The 20,196-nt window shown below is 39.2% G+C and overlaps 1 protein-coding gene across 3 annotated transcripts in view; it reads left to right on the forward strand.

The window, feature by feature from the left end:
- SESTD1 (SEC14 and spectrin domain containing 1) overlaps positions 1-1,040 on the forward strand; it is a 61,255-nt gene extending 60,215 nt beyond the window's left edge. For all 3 annotated transcript variants that reach the window (XM_050900175.1, XM_050900176.1, XM_050900174.1), the window contains one exon: positions 292-1,040. In XM_050900175.1, coding sequence (XP_050756132.1) covers positions 292-421 — 130 coding nt within the window. In that variant the 3' untranslated portion in view covers positions 422-1,040. The remainder of the gene's footprint in view (positions 1-291) is intronic.
- Positions 1,041-20,196: the final 19,156 nt, after the last annotated feature.

Below are 20,196 nucleotides of genomic sequence, written 5' to 3' on the forward strand. Positions count from 1 at the left end.
AGGAAGTATCTAGTTGCACTTATAGAACAGCACCCTGCTGTTGAGAGAATCTTTTGGGTATAAAAGGGTCATTTAGTATTTGTAATAATTTCATCAAGATCTGCTGTCAAATCTCATCACTGAGTCTCCAAAGCCTTTTGAAGGTGGCTTTTAAATTTCAAGAGGAAAAAGTGCCTATTTTTCTTCTCTGCTTTGTGTTTTCTAGTGTCATTCATGTGTATATTCACGTACTGTCTTACTTTTCACTGATAACTTTTTGTGGGGTTTTTTTGGTTTGTTTTTTTCTTTTAGGTCTGAGCAGTACTTTGGGAGCCCGAGTGATATGGCTTCTGCAGCAGAACACATTAGAGAGAAGATGAAGCTAGTTAGCCTGAAAAAGCAGCAGCTGAGACAACCAGAAGCCACTACCCCAGAGAGCTAATACTGACCCTTGTCTATGAATTCATAATAGGACTTCAGTTTGTAATCCAGCATGTTGTTTGCATATTACAGAATTTGGCATAATATATTAAAATGCATTTCACAGCTGTTATAAGTCTCATCTTTTTTTCAAAGTAAATGTTCTCAGCATCTTAACACTGTACATCTATCAAGCCATAATTATTTAACATGCTATAAAACCATAGATTCCAAGTATCATATGAAAAGGAACTGTAAACTTTGCACTGAAATTTGCTGTAAAGCTTTACCTGACCTGTCAGCTGCTTCTTAGTTAAACAGCTGATGCAAGCTTTGAATGGTGCTAATGAAAGTGTTAAGAGTTCCATATTATGAAATTGTAGTTCTTTGCTTCCCCCATGCCCAGGTGATGTAGTAATTTTAGACTGTAGGTAAGGTTCCTGCAGTGTAGGCAGTGGTGACCCTATAATTTTAATTTGAAATACTTTTTAAAAAAAAGATCATTTTTATTGTGCCAGTATGCAACCTGCCCATCAAATCTTTGATAATATCAAATTCATTAAACAGATGTTTTCCTATTTGTATTGATAATGTATTAAAAGCTGTTTGTGCTTAATAAAAATCATCTTTTTAAAATCTAATATAAATTTGTTCTGGTCTGTATTCCCAAATGTCATTTGTGTTATATTTTTGTGATAAATGGTAGTAAAAATCATCATTCCCCCAATATATTTACAAAGTCTGTATAATTTTTCTTAGGAAATACTCTTTAACACACTGTAGCTATAAGGTGAACTGCTCTCGAACTATTATTAATAGGAGCGAGAGTCTGTGTTATTATTTTTCTTCCTTTCTGATAGTAGTACTTATGCACATATATCTTACTTTTGTGTAGGTCAGTGTTATATTAACAATAGTTTTGTTCCCATGTAAGACTGGTACACATATCTTGTGCTTTATACATATCTTGTGCTTTATTTCTAAGTCTTGTTTCCCTTTGAATGGAGAATCTTGAATAACGTGAATATCCCTGGTAGTACCTCTGAGGTTAAAGGTTTTCATCTAATGAAAAATGATTAACATGAAGTTCATAAACAACTTAAAACCATGAGATTAGTAATAAAATGAAATTTATTAAGAGAAGGGAATTGGATTGAAACAAAATCAGCTGTGTGCATAATTTGATTAACTTCTTACTCTTCAGGATTTAATCTGGATAAATTCAATATTATATTTACCAGAAGATGGTGTGGTATCTGACCATTTTAGAATACTATGTGTGAAACAACTGTAGGTCTAAGTGCCTTATGTTATCGCACTATATTTTGCTCACAGTAAAGATAATGCTCTCTTCCTGCAGGCGTTGTTATTACTCTTCAGGTTTTCTTGATGGATCTGTCATTCAAATATTATATTTACTTATTTGTCTCAGTTTTCTTCCACATTTTCTCCAGAGGAAAGTGATGTGTCAAGTAAAGCAATTTCTCTATAAAAAATAGTAATTCAAAATTAATGGCTTATCTCTAACTTCAGTGATAAAGGTATTTTTCCTCTCAGGGTATTTAGGTAGAGGAAATCCAATTATTTTTTGATGCATTTGATGCAATGGTACAATATTATATTAATACTAGTTTAAAACCAACTGAAGTTTCACAGACCTTATTTATAGAGAGACTTTTTCAATATAATCTTTTAAAATTTAATTTAGTTGTTCAATTCCATTTGAGAAAGCTGCTGTTACTATGGCTAATATTTGGATGAGAAATTTATTTAGAAAGAACCCAAACATGAAACATCTACATATATTTAATACAAAGCACAAACACAAAAGTAAATTAAGGTCATTGTCATTAATAAGCACTGTCTCTCCAATTCTGCAGTAAATCAAATCTACTTAGAGTAAATAATGGTCTGCGGTATAAAATCCTGTTGAAACATTAGTTTACAGTAAGCACGTGTTACAAACACTAAGATTATTTGCAGGTTTTTATTTTATTTTTTATTCTATTTTTATTCTGTTTAGGGGCTCAATAACGTATGCAAAACCAGAGCAGTAGCAGAAGCTCCTAACTCATTCATGTGACAGCTGCGTGCACAACTTGGAACTGATGACGATTCACCCTAATAACCCCGACGTTAATTTTGGCTCAGTGTATGAATATGAAGTCTAATCTTGAGGCTGTTCTTATCTGCTGTCCGGCATTCCTAGAGGCCAGTGGATTCTGACTTTCGCCCTATTGTCTCTAATCGAGTCTCTGATATAACCCCTTGGGCCATGCCAGCTTTTCCTCTCTCTCCCTGCTCCTTTCCCCTTCCTCTATGGAATTGCTTGCCTTTAGGGAAATCAAGTGGCTGGTAAGGTGCTATTTACCAGCACTTTGCAATTTGCCCGTTTTCTGTGTATCGGGAATGATGGTAAGTAGTTTTCTAGGTCATGTTGCATGAGTCTGCCAGATATTTCTGAATCCGTCCTATGAACTCTGAGACTTCCTGTCTTACTGAAAGAATGGAATAAGCACCATCTCTTAAGAATACTGTTGAATGTAACTAATTGAGAGATTTTTGTGCTGGTCTCCTCTGAGTTGATCTACCATCTATGGTTGTACTTGCTACTGAACCTTTAGAATTGTACAACAATTAATAGCATACAAAGTCAATGAGATGCTAAAAGGCAAAACTGTGCTCAAGTAATCTGTTGTTACTTGTCTGTGCAGGTACTACTCCAAGCAGTAGTGGTGGCTCTACCTGTGGCTCTCGCTCTGCACGTCTTGGTAGCAAAACCGAAACAAACAATGGAGTTCCCAAAGATGCAAATCTGTTTGGGTTTTTTAAACATAAATCACCTGCAGTGAGGGATACAGTGCTACATGTAAGATGGGGAGATACTAATAGAATAGGGAAGGGTTGATTGTAGGGATTGTAGTTAGTATACTCCTAAGTATATTATGACTAATAACTTGGAAGTGATGGAGTCAACCCTGTTCCATGGTAATGAAATCAGTAACAAGAATTTCTAAGTTCCTGTTAGCCAAGTCTGGATGTATTTGAAATGTTTCAAAATATGGTAAGTATTTTGTTACTCTTTCTGGTAATGTAATCCTGAGTGTGTTTTTTGTGACAGTGAAGAGTGAGCAACATTGGAAAGGTAATCAACTCAGTAGGTGTCATCCATTTTTAGTAGGGCATCAGTTGGATAGACTGGCAGTCATAAAATGCTTATACCTATAAGCTCTTTTAATTGTGAAAGGTGTGTGGGCATTTGTATTAGTTTCCATAAAAATGTTTGATTCTGTTTACTGCTTAACTTTTATATTGTGATTAGTAGGACTAATGGGCTTAATTTTTTCTTGGAAAAAACAGGTTTGGACCATAGAGACTTGTATAGCTTGTGTGACTGACTTAGCGTTCAAACAGAGTTACTCTGGAGGTACAGCAGTGGACGGAGAAGGGTGGGGTGTGCAGTGGGATTGTATGGCACTTCTTACACCATCATATACCATCACGCTAGCCTAAGAATATCAGTGCCAGGTGACAAAAAGATAGGGGGAATATTTTTCCATCCCAGTGTAAAAAAAAAAAAAAAAAAAACAAACCCCAACACCCCACCCCCCCCCACCCCCCCAAAAAAAAACCCCAGTAGGTCATGATCACAAGGAGAGGTTGTCATGGGCTTTCGACAACAGTAATGACATGTGATGATGTTATGTTAACCTCCAGTTTCCTGAATTCTTTCTACAAGATAATTTTAATCTGTATAGGGAGATTATTAGGAAGGAGGAAGAAAGGAAGCTTTTGGAGCTACAGATTAAATTCTGTAGTAGCACATTACACGAGCTCTGGAGCTAAAATGCTGAGAAACAGGGATGAAAGCAAAGATTTGGTGATGTCTGCCTTCTGAAATCTCTCTTTCATATCTCTCCAGACTCTTGCAACAGTAACAAGGGAGTCAGCACTGTAAAAATGCTTAGTTATGTTAGACTTCTGTTCTAGTTGAAAGAAAATAATCAGAAGGTTGGTCTAAGCATACAGAATATCAACCCATACATATGTAATAGCTGCAAAAGTGCCTGAATATGAACTGCAGGGCCAAAAAACTGTGCAAGTATCTGGAATTTACATAACATTGTTCCAACAAGGTAGGTAATTCATGATCTCTTTGGAGAGATAGCTGTTGTCTTTTTCAGGTATGTGGAAAAGTGATACACTCCGAAATAAGATACAAAGGCAAATAGTCAAGCAGTTGTATTACTTCTGGTTCCAACTTGCACAGTCATTTTGAATCTTGGTAGACTGAGTCTTTTCTGTAGTGCATCATCTCCATGAATTCCTAATACATAACAGTGCAGGCTATTGCAGAGTTACTTCTGGGAAATCAGTCAGATGTTGGAAAAGTACACTAGGCTATCACTTTAAAATCACTGATTCCCACAATCATCCCACTTTTGTTTCCTCCACTTAAATAGTCCCATCGTTACAGTACTGATGCCTGTCAAGACTGCATCTTAATTAAAAATTCTATTGAAAATTTGCTAATTGCATGCCTTTTACAAGGATATGGAGTCAAGGAGTTCTTCAAGATATTTTTAATCTGATGCTAAGTGGAGGTAGTTTTGTTCTGGAGATTTACTGTGTGGAAATACAGGTAAGACTAAATAACCACACAAAAATGAGTTTGGTTTCCCACTTCTAATGGGTCCCTTTGTACAGATCTTCCAAACACATGGTACTTTAGGACCATTTTTCTGAGACTTCAAGGTTAATTTGGAACCTGAAGGTGAATCATTAAAGAAACTTGTGAGAACACCTCTGATTCTGTCAAATTGGAAGACAATATATTAATCAAATATAAAAGATATTCATCAAAAATAGATGCCTGTGTGACTAAAATTTTAGTTATGCTAATACAAGAATGTATAGAGACAGGACATATTAATAAGTATTTAGTATATGTAAAACATTAATGATACACTTAAGCTCAAAATGGCAATGAAAATTAAGGCAACAGCTTTCTCTTTTCCTGTCAGAGTTGACTTTACATAGGTCTCTATTACAGAAAAGATTATGGGAATATAATATAGAGACAAGAGGAAGGCTGAGTCAGGATATAAATTCCTCTTTTGAATGGAGAGAAGAAAAAAAATACTTTCTTGAAATTTCAAACATGCTAAGGACATGGGTTGGAAAACATTAAAAAGCAAAGTGAAAATACCAATTTTTTTATTTAACTTCGGTTGGAAAGGTTCAGCTAACTTTCCAGATACTAGTGATATTTACAGTCTATAAGCTGGAGAGCAAAGAGCTAGACTAACATTTCAAACTTCTGAAGCACAAAGAAAAGCAAAGGAAACTTTAATCAGTCTTAAGTTTATAATTTTGGAATTTTAAGAGAAGGTTGTTAAGTGGAAACAATTGGTTTTGTTAGCAAGAGTTGTGCAGATAATTTACTTCAGTTATGAACAGAAATGGCAACATAGGATTTTTATTGCAGATAAACCACAAGTTTTTAAATAATAATGCTGGTTTTGGGGAGTTTAATGACAGCATTGAAATGTCAAATGTGTTGTGACTACATAATGCTACAGGAAAAACTACCTTTTTGTGCATAGGTAACTGGCACACAAAATGTGCTTAAAAGTAAGTGTGCTTAGAAGCTTAAAGTAATTTAAAATTGTTAAGCATTTTTTTTATAGTTCTACAATTTTAAATATATATTTTACATATTAGCAAGCCTTTTAGCTGCTCTACAAACAGCTAGTCATTGATTACTGTCAGACACCACTGATGCAAGCTCCTGTCGGGAAACCTCGAATGCACTTGGGTTTTGTATGTAAACAGGAGGAATACTATATACTATGCAAAATATCCTACTGATTTATTAAGCTCAAACATCTGTGCTTAAAATGTCTGAGTAGACCCAATGTAGCAATCCCTAGTTTCTAATACTCAGTGTGTAATAGTCTTTCTTTAGGAAGGCTGATTTAGCCACAGATTATCTGTCAAACTTCTGTAGCAAACCATGGCACTCGCTGCATGTGTCCAAAATGACCTATATGACTGCTTTGCACAGCCAGCTAAAACATGGTTTCCACTTACGACCGTATAAATACACTTAGCTCTTCTGGGCATCCTGACATTACATACCCCAATCCTGTTCTGTCTACTCTGCTACAATACTGTCACTGTCAGAAGGCAACATGTACATTAAGTAGATTAGAAAATAATGAAAAGGTCGTCTCATGGTAGCTGTGGTCCTAGAACACACAGTAAGATGCTTGGGCAGTTCTGTGTAGATATGTATTGTGCATAGAATAAGGTTGTGACAGCTCAAGGTAGAAGAGCCCCGAGACTGCTGTGAAGTCCTGAGAATCACTGGCTCTATTTGAATGGATATAAATGCTCCCCACACAGTATGCTTACAGATTAGGCCTTAAAAACTTTATTGAGCCCTTTCCTAGGTCTTACACCAAACATTAATTCTAATCATCTATAAATTACAGAAATAAAATGGAGAGTGAAGCTTATCTTAGCTGTAAGAACTGCCTCTCGGAGGAACTGATGGAAGACGTGTTACTTGAGATGTTTTATATCAGGACAAAGCATGAGCATATACCTCTCAACCCCCCTGATTTTTATTTGTTACTGTTCTCCATTTCGGCAGGAGCAGTCAATGTGTTAATTTCAGTGGTGTAATTTTCAGACGTGGTTCACTGTGTTATGCTTGGTTTGCAGTGTATGGATTGCCATCTCAATTTTGGGGTTTCTGCTTCCCATGTTCATTTTCTCAGCAAGAGTTGCAGATGCTGGGTAAGTGACAGCACGTTCCCGCTGTCTTTGCTGACTTTCCAAGCATGCCTGGATTGCTCATGATCCCCATGCCTCACAGGATCAGAGATTGCAGAGTTCCAGTGGGCTGGAGAGCTCCAGTAGGACATTTCTCTCAAGTACTATGCCAGGATTTTTTTTTTTTTTTTTTTTTTTTAAGTCTTGGCCAAATGATAAGTGTCTTTTATTATTCCATTCTTCTCTTAATGTATTTAGACTACTAGAAAAGAGAGTAGCTTTCATGGTGTCCTAAGCATTTCCACAGGCAAGTATACAGCATGGTTACCTGATATTTAATATGATTGTGTTGATGTGAGTCTGACTTTTAGAGACTTGGGAACAAGCCATATTCTAAACTGGTACCAAGTGCAGACTGTTCTCTTTCTGAACCCTTATATGCAGCTCTGCATGCCTCTACTGGATGATAGATAACTGCAAGCTAGTCTCAGCAGGGTGAAGATTGTACAATGTATTCAACACGTTTGACTGCTACTCCACATATCTGTGGTGATGATGTGAATGTGATGCCCCACTGTCTGCTTTATATCACTCACTGCCTCTCAGAACATGGCCTTCCTCCTCTCGAAGACAAATGTATCCAAAGAAACACGGTAACGTGGTCAGCTGTAGCCAGGGTTTTTATTAACGCTTTGCTTGAAACAGCATCAAAAGGCTGCGGCGAGCCACATGCTTAATGAGCCTTGTAAGGTTTTTATTTCCACCCATTGTACATGGCCAATTCGTTAGGTAGCTGCCATTTGCAGGCATCATTTCATGGTGCATTACCTCTGCAGAACCAGTCATTCATGAAGAAGCCAGGGCATTTGCTCCTGCAGGTGACAGAAATGTGAACTATTGGAGTTCTTTTTGCTATTCACTGTTAGCTGTTACCTCTTCTCTAGGTATTGCTTTGTCTTCTGGACCTTATCAGAGACATGTCCACATGTCTACCACTAAACTGTCTCCTCCGCTAACAATTTTGTTGAAGACTTTGCAAGGGATCCAACAGACATTTTAAAGAGTTCCTTCATTGTTTCCAAAGAAGAATTTACTTTCAGGATGAAATGGTTGCTACTGCCTGTGTGTGTGTGTTGGGAGGGGATGACAGCTGCATTCCCTGCTTCACAGGGTTGCTAGGAAGGAAACCTCGTTAATATTCGGGAGTGGGTGAGATGTTATAGTCATGGAAATCACGCGCACACCCAGAGGATATAAAAAGCACAGCTCAAATCATTTTCATCTTAGAACACTGAGGTGATGGGGGTTTTTCCTATGTATGGTAGTGAGACCTGAAAAGCAGTAGTCAGCAAAAAGAAAGAAGAGAAACCCAAGGAAGTGTAATAAAACCATTTGGTGAATTGTAAGAGTTTAATTTACAATGAAAATATTTATAAAAATCACGTGGTGTCAATAGGTGGTCTGTAAGGAAGTTTGGGAAGATCAAGCTCAGCCTTTGAAGGCAGTTAATCAAATACCCTGCAAACAGAAGAAATGTTAACACAGTGAGAAAGAGTAACTCAGAGAAAGGGGTTTAATTACAGAATATTTACTAAATATCAGATCAAGTGGGGAAAAAAAAAAGCTGTGCAGCCCATGAAGTACTCTTGCATGCTACTTTTATGCCTGGAACACTGAAAGCAAGGTTCTAAAACACAGTTACTGCAGATCCTGCTGCATTGACAAGGGATGACTTAAGGTACACGATCTATCTCTGCCTTCTGAAAAGACTTCTGTGTAATGAAAGGATGACAGAGGGCTCGTCAAAAGTTTCTATTAATTTAGGCTAACTTCTGGGATTCCTCGTTGAAATGTGGCTTTTAATCTTTCAGCTGTCTCCTGGAACTGCTTATGTTGGATTCAAGCTCTGAGAGTTAAAAAATGGAGGCAGTGAAATAGTTTATTTTTTTAAACTTTCTCTTGATTTAGCTAAAGAAATAGAAAGCCCACAGTAATTGTATAACTGGAAAAAAGAAAAATCTAAATCTAATATTCCATCTTGCCATTTAAAAGGATTATTTAAGATTATTTTTTAAAATCTGAAAACATACTGTAAAATGCTGTAAAACATATTGCATAATTTTAAAGAACCAGTGCAAAAGTAGACAAATATGAAACATTAAGGATTTGCAAATACATTAGCATTATTATTCTTTTAAATTTACTTGATATACATCCCTTTTACCTCAGGGCCTGACAAGATGCCTCAAGTGTAACACCCTGATTTATGGTCATTTGCAGATTAGAGGATAGGAACAGGCTAGAGCAAAAAAAACCCAGACTACCGCACAGCCAGTGATGACATGATATTTTCTGTAAACCTTCTGTAAAAATGTCAGTGTATTTTTAATGTGACCAGTCAAGACCTTAATTTGAAAGTTATTTTCATTACATGAATTTTACCTCAGCACTCTAGCAATGTCGTTGTTGCCAGTGAGGACACAGTATTGTTCTCAGGCCATAACATTCAGGCAAATTAATGTGATGTCTGAGAACGTATCCTGCAGGACGCTGCCTCAAGCATTCTAATATTGGAATTGTGTTAAGGTTAAAAACAAAACAAGAACCTCTGTGCAATTTTTAAAATGCAAGAAGCTTACAGTTGTACTTGATTTGATGTTTCCTTTCTCCCCCCTCCCCCAGTCCCGTTACATATAGAGGGGTCCCCAGTGCAGCTTTGTGTCTGACTGCAAATTTCAACTATAGTGCTTGCCTGCCTTTTATTTCCACACTGTGAGGAAGATCACAGGAGATTATACCAGAAAATCTTGTATTCACCATATCATTAAACTTCAATTTGTATCCTTTTTCAAACAAAGATGGTGATTATTGTCCTGGGCAAACCTATTTTCAAGTGTGAAATTTAAGGTAATTAAGCAATGGGGATCCTTAATCAAAGCAGCTGACTGCAGAGTTCACTAGAGGACTGATACTTCAGAAGCTAGTTTGAGAAATTGGAAAAAGTGGTAAAAAAAAAAATTGTTCCACGATTCACAGGAAAAGACTTTTGTCCTGGCAAAAGGATCCTGGACATGTTACTGGATGCTCTGTGACTGATAAAGCTCTTGGAAAAGATAAGTTTGAGCAACTGGTTTATTTGTGTGATCAGCACTGATGCTGATGGCCTACAGTAAATGTGTCCCTGTAAAAGGGTCATAGATAGAACCTATACCTTGCAGGTCTAACACCAACAGCAAGGTCACAGACAGTCAATTTAGTGATTTGTTTTGCAGCAATACGCAGTTTTAAAGTGAACTCCTGACTGTGTTCATTCACTGTCTATTAGCTAGGCTCTCACAGCACTGTTTTATTACATACAATTTAGTCTTTAGAATAAAGCTGATCTGGAAGCTCAGATTCAAAAGTGATTTAAATAGATCCAACACCTAATGCGACATTAAGTTCTCAACCAATGATTGTGCCACCTTCCCACAAGCTCTTTCAGCTTATACCTAACACAGACATATCAGTAGCAAGATCTTGAACAATGCAGAGTTCTTTTAATACCCTGACATGGTTCTCTTGCTACAAAGGGCCAAGTGCCATGTGTGCCTTTGCACTTACTGTTGATTGTCAGTCCCCAATTCATTCTTCCAACTCTCAGCTTCCCCTTTGTCATTCATCAAGAGTTCTCCTGGTTCAAAATCTTGTCCAGTCTTTTGTCTTCCATCTCCTTGTTTGAATTCCTTCTTTTTCTTATCATTTTTTAAATTGTCCTTTCTCCCATTTTACACTCTTCTACCATGGTGAAAGCTACATCTTCTGCCTCCTGCTGAACTTCAAGAGGAGAGACCTGAGGTCCCAAGACAGCTGATCATTAATCTGTGTGGTAGAAGAACCAGAAGCTGCTCGGAGCAGACAGCAGAACATTTCAGTGGCTCTCCTGAGAGTTTGCCACTTTCATGACTGCTGTTGGGCATAAGAGAGAAGGAATGCTGTGCTGAAGTCAAGGGGGTGAAAGCAGTTCTTGAAATTCTTGAAACAATGATTGCACCTTGGGCACAGCATTGCAGCCACATACCCTGTATAAAGAGCCTGAAGAGACTGTCAGACAGGAATGCGCTGCCAAGGTGGGCTTTCAGATCCTGGGATGACAATGAGGGAGACTCCAAAGGAGTGTGCACCCTCCAGAGCTGATCCAGGGTCCTTTTCCCTGGAATCTGCAGTAAAATCCAACAAGGACATGCTGACAGACCATTTTTTATTTTTCCCTCCTACAGCCAGGTAAAAATACTGATTTTCTATACATATCTCTGGGGGAAGGGAGGCTTCTGGTGATACTACAGCACTGGGTGCAGTGGTGTGGAAAAGTGACACCTATCTCTGGTTTGACAGCATGGGCTGCTATGCTTTCGAAATCCATTCCTTCAGGACCTTGAGCTGTGACAGAAGTCTTCCTGTAGTAGCTCCCTGTTGCACAGCACTTGCCCAGGTCCTATGCTGTGTGGGATACTCAGTCCTGGTGCTCAAGTGAGCCAAATGCAAGATAACACAGCTCTCTGTTACTTGTGCTCCTGGTCCGTGGACTATTTGGTCCTCTCATAGGAAAGGGCATAAGAACACCTTGGTTTCTGGCATATTTGTGTGTGGAGAAGGGGTCATTTCTGGAACTGTAGAGGTCCAGCTGTGAGGACACTCTGGAGCAGGGAACATGGGCAAAGGGGACTGATGGCCCATCACGAGGATGAAGAGCATTGTCACTCCCTGAGTAGTGTTTCAAACAAAAGCTGAAGCCTGTGTGATAAAAATGAGAACTTTAAATCTCTCCTTTCTCCTGTCACTTCCTCCCTGAGGAAACAGCTGCAGGCTCTCATCCCTACCCTGTCCACCCCAGCAGCAGAGAGCAGGCAGAGATGGCATCTTTTCAGTAACCGAGACCTATAGAGCCAGTGGCAACCCCTCAGAAGAAGGGAGAGAAAAACCGCTCTTCAGGTTCTGGAAGAAGAAATCAAAACCACCAGCTAAGACATAGGAAAGGTGATGCTGTCCAAAGGATGACATGATCTCACCAGCCTGCACTCAGTTTCTAAGCCCAGAGCTTCTTTGTGTGGTAGACCACAAGAAAAGCCACTCCAGTAGAAAGGAGTACCAGAAAAAACACTTTGCTTCTGTTTTTCCTCAAAAGATGTCCACCAGGATAAGCATACATTCATTCAAGATGATCTCCCCACAGGATTAAGTCTACTGCTCCCCACTATGGTGTCTTATAGTACACATTGCCATGCAGACAGCTCGGTCATCAGGGTGTCACTTGGAAGCAGTATGAAGAACAGTGATATATGTAGTCTCAGTACCAAGTTGCGGTCCACTGAACCTCTCCTATTGCACTGAATCACCTGCTACTGCAGACAGCACCATTCATATCAAATGAAGTTTGAGCACGCAGGCCCAGAACAAGGAACAAATCACCTATTCGTGGTGATTGTACAGCAGCAGGAGTTTTTGCTGTGGATGGCAAACAATGGCTCTGAAGCATGTAAATCCATCTTAACTGCTCTTCAGTTAATGTTGAAAGAGTATTGAGGGGGGGGGAAAGTTTGTTGGTTTTTTTTTTTAGTTACAGGCAATGCTTCCTAAAGTTATGTGAGACTTGAATTCTGAAGTGTTACATGCCATCCTTTGTAGAGTGTGAAGGGCCACTTAAACTGGGAACAGTGAGGGAATATCCTCGTATCCTGTAGTCACACCCCTGTTACATTGGGTGTCAGCAGTGAGCACACATCTGTTTAACAACCCAGTTCCAGACAAATAAGCAGAGGGGGTGAAAAAAGATTTCAATACTTCCTGCTTTTTAACCTCTTCTAAGTATGTCGTACAATTCAGCACTTACATGAAAGGGACAGGCAGGACCTGGTATGTGCTTGCCGTTTCAGGTACCGTGATCTGGAAGAGGGAAATGTGTAATTGAATATAGAGAGGAATGCTCAGCAGTGTGAACCTTCAAGTAGCAGAGTTACACAAGATGGAGTTATCTTTTTAAAACAAAACAAAGCACTGCTATTTTTAACTCCACTGATAAACGAATTTTTAAAAAGGATTCTAAAGCCTTGTGGTTCTTTAACACTTAGAACTCAACTCCCCTGCTGAATTTTTCTTTTCTGGATAAACCCTCCCCAATATCAGATGTCTAAAGTAATGTGCTATTAGAAGTGTGGCTGTGTAACATACTCCTGTACTGGTTCTAAATTTAGCTTTCTGAAATTTGTGTCCGTTTAAATCATCTCTTCCAAACAATAGCAACAATATGGCTTTAATGTTTTGGTGTGGTTAGTGTGATTATATCTATTTAATTAGTCTCCTGTTAAATGAATGACTCATACTGATCTTTTTGCATCATTGCTGGCTGATTACTTTTAATAAGATGGAACAGAGATGTTTCGCTCTTAAAAGATGGTCCTAAGAACCCAGTTACACTGATGTAACTGTCTCTTTGAACAGTCTGTGTGATTTTTAACTGATATTTTCATTTCACAAGTTTAACATAGACATCTGTATTCATGTATAAACATTGAAAAATAATTAAAGGGAAACAGTCTTTTAATACAGCTAAATTGTAAATGTAAGTTAAACACAGAAATTAGTGACGTGGGGCAAAACTGTCATTGTAGTTACCTTATTAGTGGGAAAGTTTGCAGCTGCCTTGAAACTTAGATGTAGGTTACAATCTGCATCTTAATCTTCCTTCTTTACAGGGAGAAAGCGTAGCCTGTCTCACATCTATATTTGGTGCAGAGTGTGTACTCCTCTGTGTTAACACACCACATCAGGAAGGAATTTCAAATGCTCCCAAGGAATTTAGTAACAAAAGTCCTGTTGGCTTTCCTTACATGCATGGGCGAGGGAACATACTAATCATGTAATAAACTGTTCTCTTTCTGCTGCTGCTGATGGAGCCTGAACAATGGACTAATGAACTATCTAATGTCTCTTCATTCTCCTGACAGAGTTGAATACACTGGGCCACCATTTTCTCTGTTGCTTTGCAATAGGCTTGCAATTGGGCTGACTAGTGTATGTGCCACCTCTGAGCTGTTAAAACTGCTTCACTTTTGTATTCATCAGAGTACAGCTCCACAGGCTGTGCAGCATTTGTTTTGGACAACACCCAGTGAGACAGAAATGTTGAGCTTTGCCGGGCGTGCTGATGGGATAAGTTCACTCTCCAGCTGATTCTGAGGAAACTGAAGTGGAGATAGGCTCCCTGCCATTTCTTCAGTAAACGTAAGAGGACATGCTGGTCTCTTCACCTGGGATGTGAGAGAGAATGAGATGTGATCACTTTGCGCTTCACACTTGTGTATTGTTTTCTGTTTTGTTTAATCTTTTCACCCTATTCAACAGTTAAAATTTTCATTGCTTATATTTTGCCATTATATTTACACTTGAATAGTCATCAAGTCACTTTTTTCTTTCAGTCTTTCCTGTAGGTGTCAGTTTAAGGAAAGGTATAAATCCAACTTATGTTTTTTATCAGCTGTGACAGCAAAATAAAAATAAGCTTGCAAAGAAAAATGATACCGAGTAATTAATGTGTTTGGATTTGGAGACGTCTGTTCAGATGAGTTGGCTTAGAGGTACATCCGTTAATCAGTCAGAGCTGCCAATGGCTTCAGAATTATCACGGGGACCTGTACTCCCATCTCCCTCTGTTTTTCTTCCTTTCCCTAAGGTGCTTTTTGTCCTTTTCCTCCAGTTTATTGTTGTATGAAACCTCTTCAAGCTTATCTGCAAGTAAAGAATCTAAAGAAATAATCTTTTTGCACGGTGTTACATTTAACAAGGAAAGGAGGTTCTTTCTGAAAGCACTAATGTTTTAACGGATTCTCAGAACAATAAATTTGTTTCGCTGCAGAGGTTCTTGAGTGGAGATCCCAACACCTCAGTTTTCTATGCTGCCCATATTAAGTCATGTGCTAAGATAACAAGATAAGAAGAAAGCAGATCAGATGACCAGGTTACCACAAAGTTTGGCTTATTATTTCTGTATTTGAAAAAAATCAGGGTGATTGTACACTCTTCAGGAATTCGAGTAGCATGATGCCTAGTGAATAAAAATGTAAGCAGTCCCTATGTGTCAGCATTCTTCTTTAGCCTGTATATAAGCCAGGTAAAGAACATGAAGACAATTTTTTGAATAACAAATGCTAGAAAGAATGGTCTTTGTTTATATAACATTTAGAAACTGGAGTTCTAAAATTAAAGGCTATATGAGCTTTCTTAAAATAAGAGTGGAGGCTGAAGTGATATAACATGTGGTTGTAAGCCCTAGTTAAGTTTGGTGGATCTCTTCTATCATTTAATAAATAGTAGGGATTTAGGTGCTATTTTGACAAGTGCTAGGTACAAATAGCATGTATACTTTGTGGAAATCCTCTAGGATCCAAAAAGAGGGATATAGGGAAGAGAATTCTTTAGGATGAAAGAGTGGGACATGAAAAATTAATGACCAGTGGACTGAAATGTATCAGCTGTCATTGCTTCCCAGGTCTGTTTACTGTATGGGTTTTTTTAAAATGTTGTTGTGCTTGGAAGCAAACAAATAGTGATTTTGCTCTTACCATTGTACTGAATTAGCAATGTTAAACTGTTTGCTGGTTTCTCAATCTCCAATACACTGTTGGTTTTACAGTTAGCAGTGTTGGTTTTTTTCTTTTGCGGAGACATGTTCAGTGTGACAGGGATGAACCAGGATACCTTTGCTTTTGGTCTTTTCTCTGCTTCGTGTGACGATGCTTTTTGGGTAGCTTGTTCTCTTCATGCTGTTTTCTTAGGGTGGTATAAAGCGTCTTCAGGACTGGTGATGAAGGAGCAAGAGTAGAAGGGTTTTTGTTAGGGTGATGCACAGAAAGAATGGGAATATACAAGCTATAATGTTTCATTATACTTGTATGTTTTTAAATAAAACGAATCTGGAAACTATCAAACAATAATCCAGGCAACATGGACCATGGTTTGTTCCTACCATTTTTTGCTGGGGGGGAGCAGGGTGTCTTTTACCCCTTGGGCACCCTTTCACAGATGTTTCCTAGCCCTTTACTGAGACTTCTGTGCCTTCTCTTTCCACGGTGGCAAAGATGGCACAACCCTCTTATTGGAGCCACCAGGGTCCCGAGCTATTTTAGGGCTGCCTTTTCTTAAGCTTAGGGACTCTAAGCTGACAGGGAAATGGCTTCTGCCTGTGCTTCAGCTGTTACCTACCTGAAGTTACTCTCATTTACCCTGGCTGGCCCTTTCCCTCCTTCTTGCAGGTAATAATAACCCTGCTTTTGGGTGCGGGCAGAGTTTCCTCCCCTCTTGGTGCACCTGCCCTGCCTCAATAACTTTGGCAGCAGAAACTCCTCACTGTTGTGAGGGGAGCAAGGCCGGGCCGCGCCGCCCTTCGCCCCTGGGTGGTCCGGGGGTCATGGGAGGACAGACCACCCTCAGCTGTGGCCTGTGTCCCAATCTCATAGCCCTGCTGGGGGCAGTGGAGCAGCTTGTGCTATTCCTTGCTCTGCCTCTGGGTGCTGGGAAGTTAGTTTGTGCCTGGCCCCCGCTTGTCCTGCCTCTCCGGCACTGAGTAAAAGGGCAACGTCTGCAAGTGCCTCAGTTTCCTTCTGTTTTCTGGCAGCCTTCACAGCGCGGTTCTCTTGAAGAAACACTTCTTCCTAATTAAGTGTTAAGAAAGAGATGGTATTACAAGTTACAGTTCCCTACATGCCATTCATGTACTTTTTGACCTCTGGGAGGAGGCGTCTCTGCTTCCCACCTTTCTCCCCTGACTGCTACTGTTGCCGGGATGGTTTTTATCATACTTGGTTTTTGTTTTTAGGAATGACAAAACTTGGTTAGGATTTAAGCCAGTTTCTCATCCTAGAAACTTACTCAACCAGTGCAGGGTAAAGAGGAGCCTCTTCCAGGAGAAATACCTACCTCCTACTCAACCCTCACCCTTGTATGTGACCTCCATGGCTGCACAGTCCCCTCTTTATGAACCTGGGGAGACTTGCAGACTGCTTGCTTTCGTGGCCTCACGCTGTCATTCCTGATGATACCTGAAAATGGTGCCTACTGAAAAGGTAAGATGGCAGGAGCCAGCAAAAAGCAGCAACCGCAGACTTGGAGAGGTCTGACATCTTTGTCCCTCATTCAGGTAGGGCTGCCAGAGGGAAGCAGTGTTTATGTACCTTTTTCCAAGCCACACGAAATGCAGAAGTTTGAGGGATGCTTCTTTCCCTTGTTCTCTTTCCCTTCCTTGCCGTGTACGCCTGTTCTCCCAGGCATGAGGCAAGGAAAGAAAAGGAGAACCGTTACATTTACAAACCAGTCAAAGTGAAGGACCTCACATCTTTGAGGCTGCAGGGAGTGAACTTTGTCTCTCCCAGAGGCATTTTCATAGCGCACTGGCAGCTCCAAAGCTCTGAACAAAAAGCAACTTATCTCCAAGAAAGACAGGCCCTCTTCTTATGCATAACTGTCAAAACTGTGATTAGTGCACTTCCCTTGCCACACATGAGAAACAGCTGCTCATGAGACATGCTCCATGTTGAAAATGAAGTGAGTTTTATCACTTTTACCTATCAAATCCTTTTTATATATAGTTGTTACAGATAATACCTGATGTTATTTACACTAGAGAGACTTGATCTTTTTTTCTGTTTTCTTGAGATTGTTTCCTTTGTTCATTTGTTCAGTTCCGTTGCTTCTCATGGACAGGTGGTGAATGCTAGTTTCCTCTTCTTACTCTTGTCTTTCACACAGCAGTAGCAAAGGGAAAATATTTCTCTCTACTGACACAGATAGCCTGTCTGTTTCTGGCTTCTAGCAGGATTTTTGTTTGTTTCAGACAGAGGAACAGATGACAGATAGGTAAGTAAACAAGACTGAGAAAGGCATGCTTGTTAAATTTTGTTTCCCTGGACATAGCTGAAATGGATCACCATGCAATGCCCAAATCCTCAGCTTTTTCTCCCAGGGTTGTGCTATAAGATCTTTTCTGATTCCTTGCTACCTTTTCTCTGCGTGCTACTCTGATGTTTTCCTGTCTCTATCTTGTATGCTTAGCATAAGCCAAATAAATACAATATCCATGCATTTGTTATCGGACATTTGGAATCACTTGACTCAGCTGCTGCCAAACTTGCTTATGGTCAACTTCTTGAGCGTGGTGTTTTTCCATGATTTCCAGCTGTCAGCACTATGAAAAATGATTCCTCATTTAACCTGAGTGAAAAACAGCCTTTATGTCTGGCTACCCTAGTGCGATGATGGATTGGCCCAATTTACGCCATAAAAAAGTACACTTAAAATGTGCTTCTGAGAGAACAAAAACTCAAGGACATACTTGGACATAGCACCAAAATTGGTTTGTAACTCCTTTTATAAGACTAACAAGAGGTCAGGCTGGTTTGTTCCAATCAGTTTTTCCAGCAGTCAAGTCTCCTTTATTCTCAGTCCTGCCTGCAGGGTGAAAAATCCGAAGTCGCTTGTCTTTTGGAATGTTTTTTGGAAATCTTGACTATTTAGCAAGTTTTGCACAATGGATCTGTCTTCCATTCAAACCAAAATAGGACACTCTCTTCTGTTTCAGTTTCGAGGTTTTCTTCAGGATGTCTACACTCCAGTTTTTGTGTGCCCATTAAATTTCAAACATTTTGTTCTGCCATAACTATTACACAAATACCCACATGAGTCTCATGGCTAATGTTTCAGTGGCAGGGGTCCGTGGGCCTCTCTCAGGTGTTACAAGGAGTTTCAGAAAACAGTGCAATATTTGTTCCCTTGTCAGCAGCTAGAGGGTTCATGGTTCTGTTTTGGCACAAGGGATGGAAAAATTGTTGTTTTGATTTGCCAGGCCCATTTAGTTCAACACAGCCCACTACAATGCACTTCTGGATACTCGGTTTGAAACATAGTTTGAAGATGGCGATCAGATTAAGATTATAATCTGCCAACAATTGGAGGAGGGGGGAAGTGAACATGCAAACAAAAAATCACAGACCTTGACATATCTGTTGAAATTCCCTGTAACTATCCTAAATTTATTCCAGTCCAAAATGTTTCAGAATTTATTTCCAGATCTTGGTTTCATTGCAGGTGTGTCTTCATTTGCAATTAGCAAACCTAGTTTATATAAAAATGTATCTAAATGTTACAGATTTTTAAACAAATCAAGCAAGCAGATGCTTAAAGGAGAGTTATGTGTGTAGTTTCTTGGGCGGAATCATGTTTCCAGAGTGACCTGCAAACTTAAACACCAGTGTCACTTTCTCAGCTGTTCTGTGGAAGGAGACCTAGCAGCTGCTGTCTCGTACTGTAGGCTACTTGTGGCATGCTCTGGGCTTCTGGCAATAGAATTAATACGCCAAACCAATACTGTGATTATAAAAGTGTCTATTAATATCCCTGCACTGAATAAAAAACTTAGAGTGGAGTTTGAACAATTATTAGAGAGGTCGTCTTATGCTCATTTATAACAAAATGAAGACTAGAGAAACAACTTATGATTAAATTGAAAAGCAGGGAAATTATCTTAATCTTAGGCAGGAATAAAACACTCCTTAAGAATTCACACAAAGTACTTGGTTTCCTTCTCTGGTCACTATACTTTTAAATATTTTTGGATTAAAAATCCCCTGTCTGTTTTGATTCAGCGTCTGACTTATATGCACATGTTCATTCTGTTTGAACACTTTGACTCAGCGGAAGAATTATGTGCTGCAAATATATTCAGTAACTAGTAAAGAAGAAAATATTTTACTTGTAGAACGTGAAAATGTAGATTGTATAGTTGCATGTTTTGAAACGTCAAAACACTGGGTTTGTCTGTATAGACTCAATAGTAAAATTTTTTCTAGCTGCTTTAATTTGAGGATCTTTTTTATTTTGGTTAGCCAGTGTCAGGTGATGTTCATGGAAGAAGCCCTTCACACTTCAGATGGTGACAAAAAAGAACAGGCAGCTTAATGCTACCAAACTAGGGGTGTGTCAAATCTCTCT

Source organism: Gymnogyps californianus, chromosome 7, assembly GCF_018139145.2.
Source record: "Gymnogyps californianus isolate 813 chromosome 7, ASM1813914v2, whole genome shotgun sequence".
Classification (NCBI taxonomy): domain Eukaryota; kingdom Metazoa; phylum Chordata; class Aves; order Accipitriformes; family Cathartidae; genus Gymnogyps; species Gymnogyps californianus.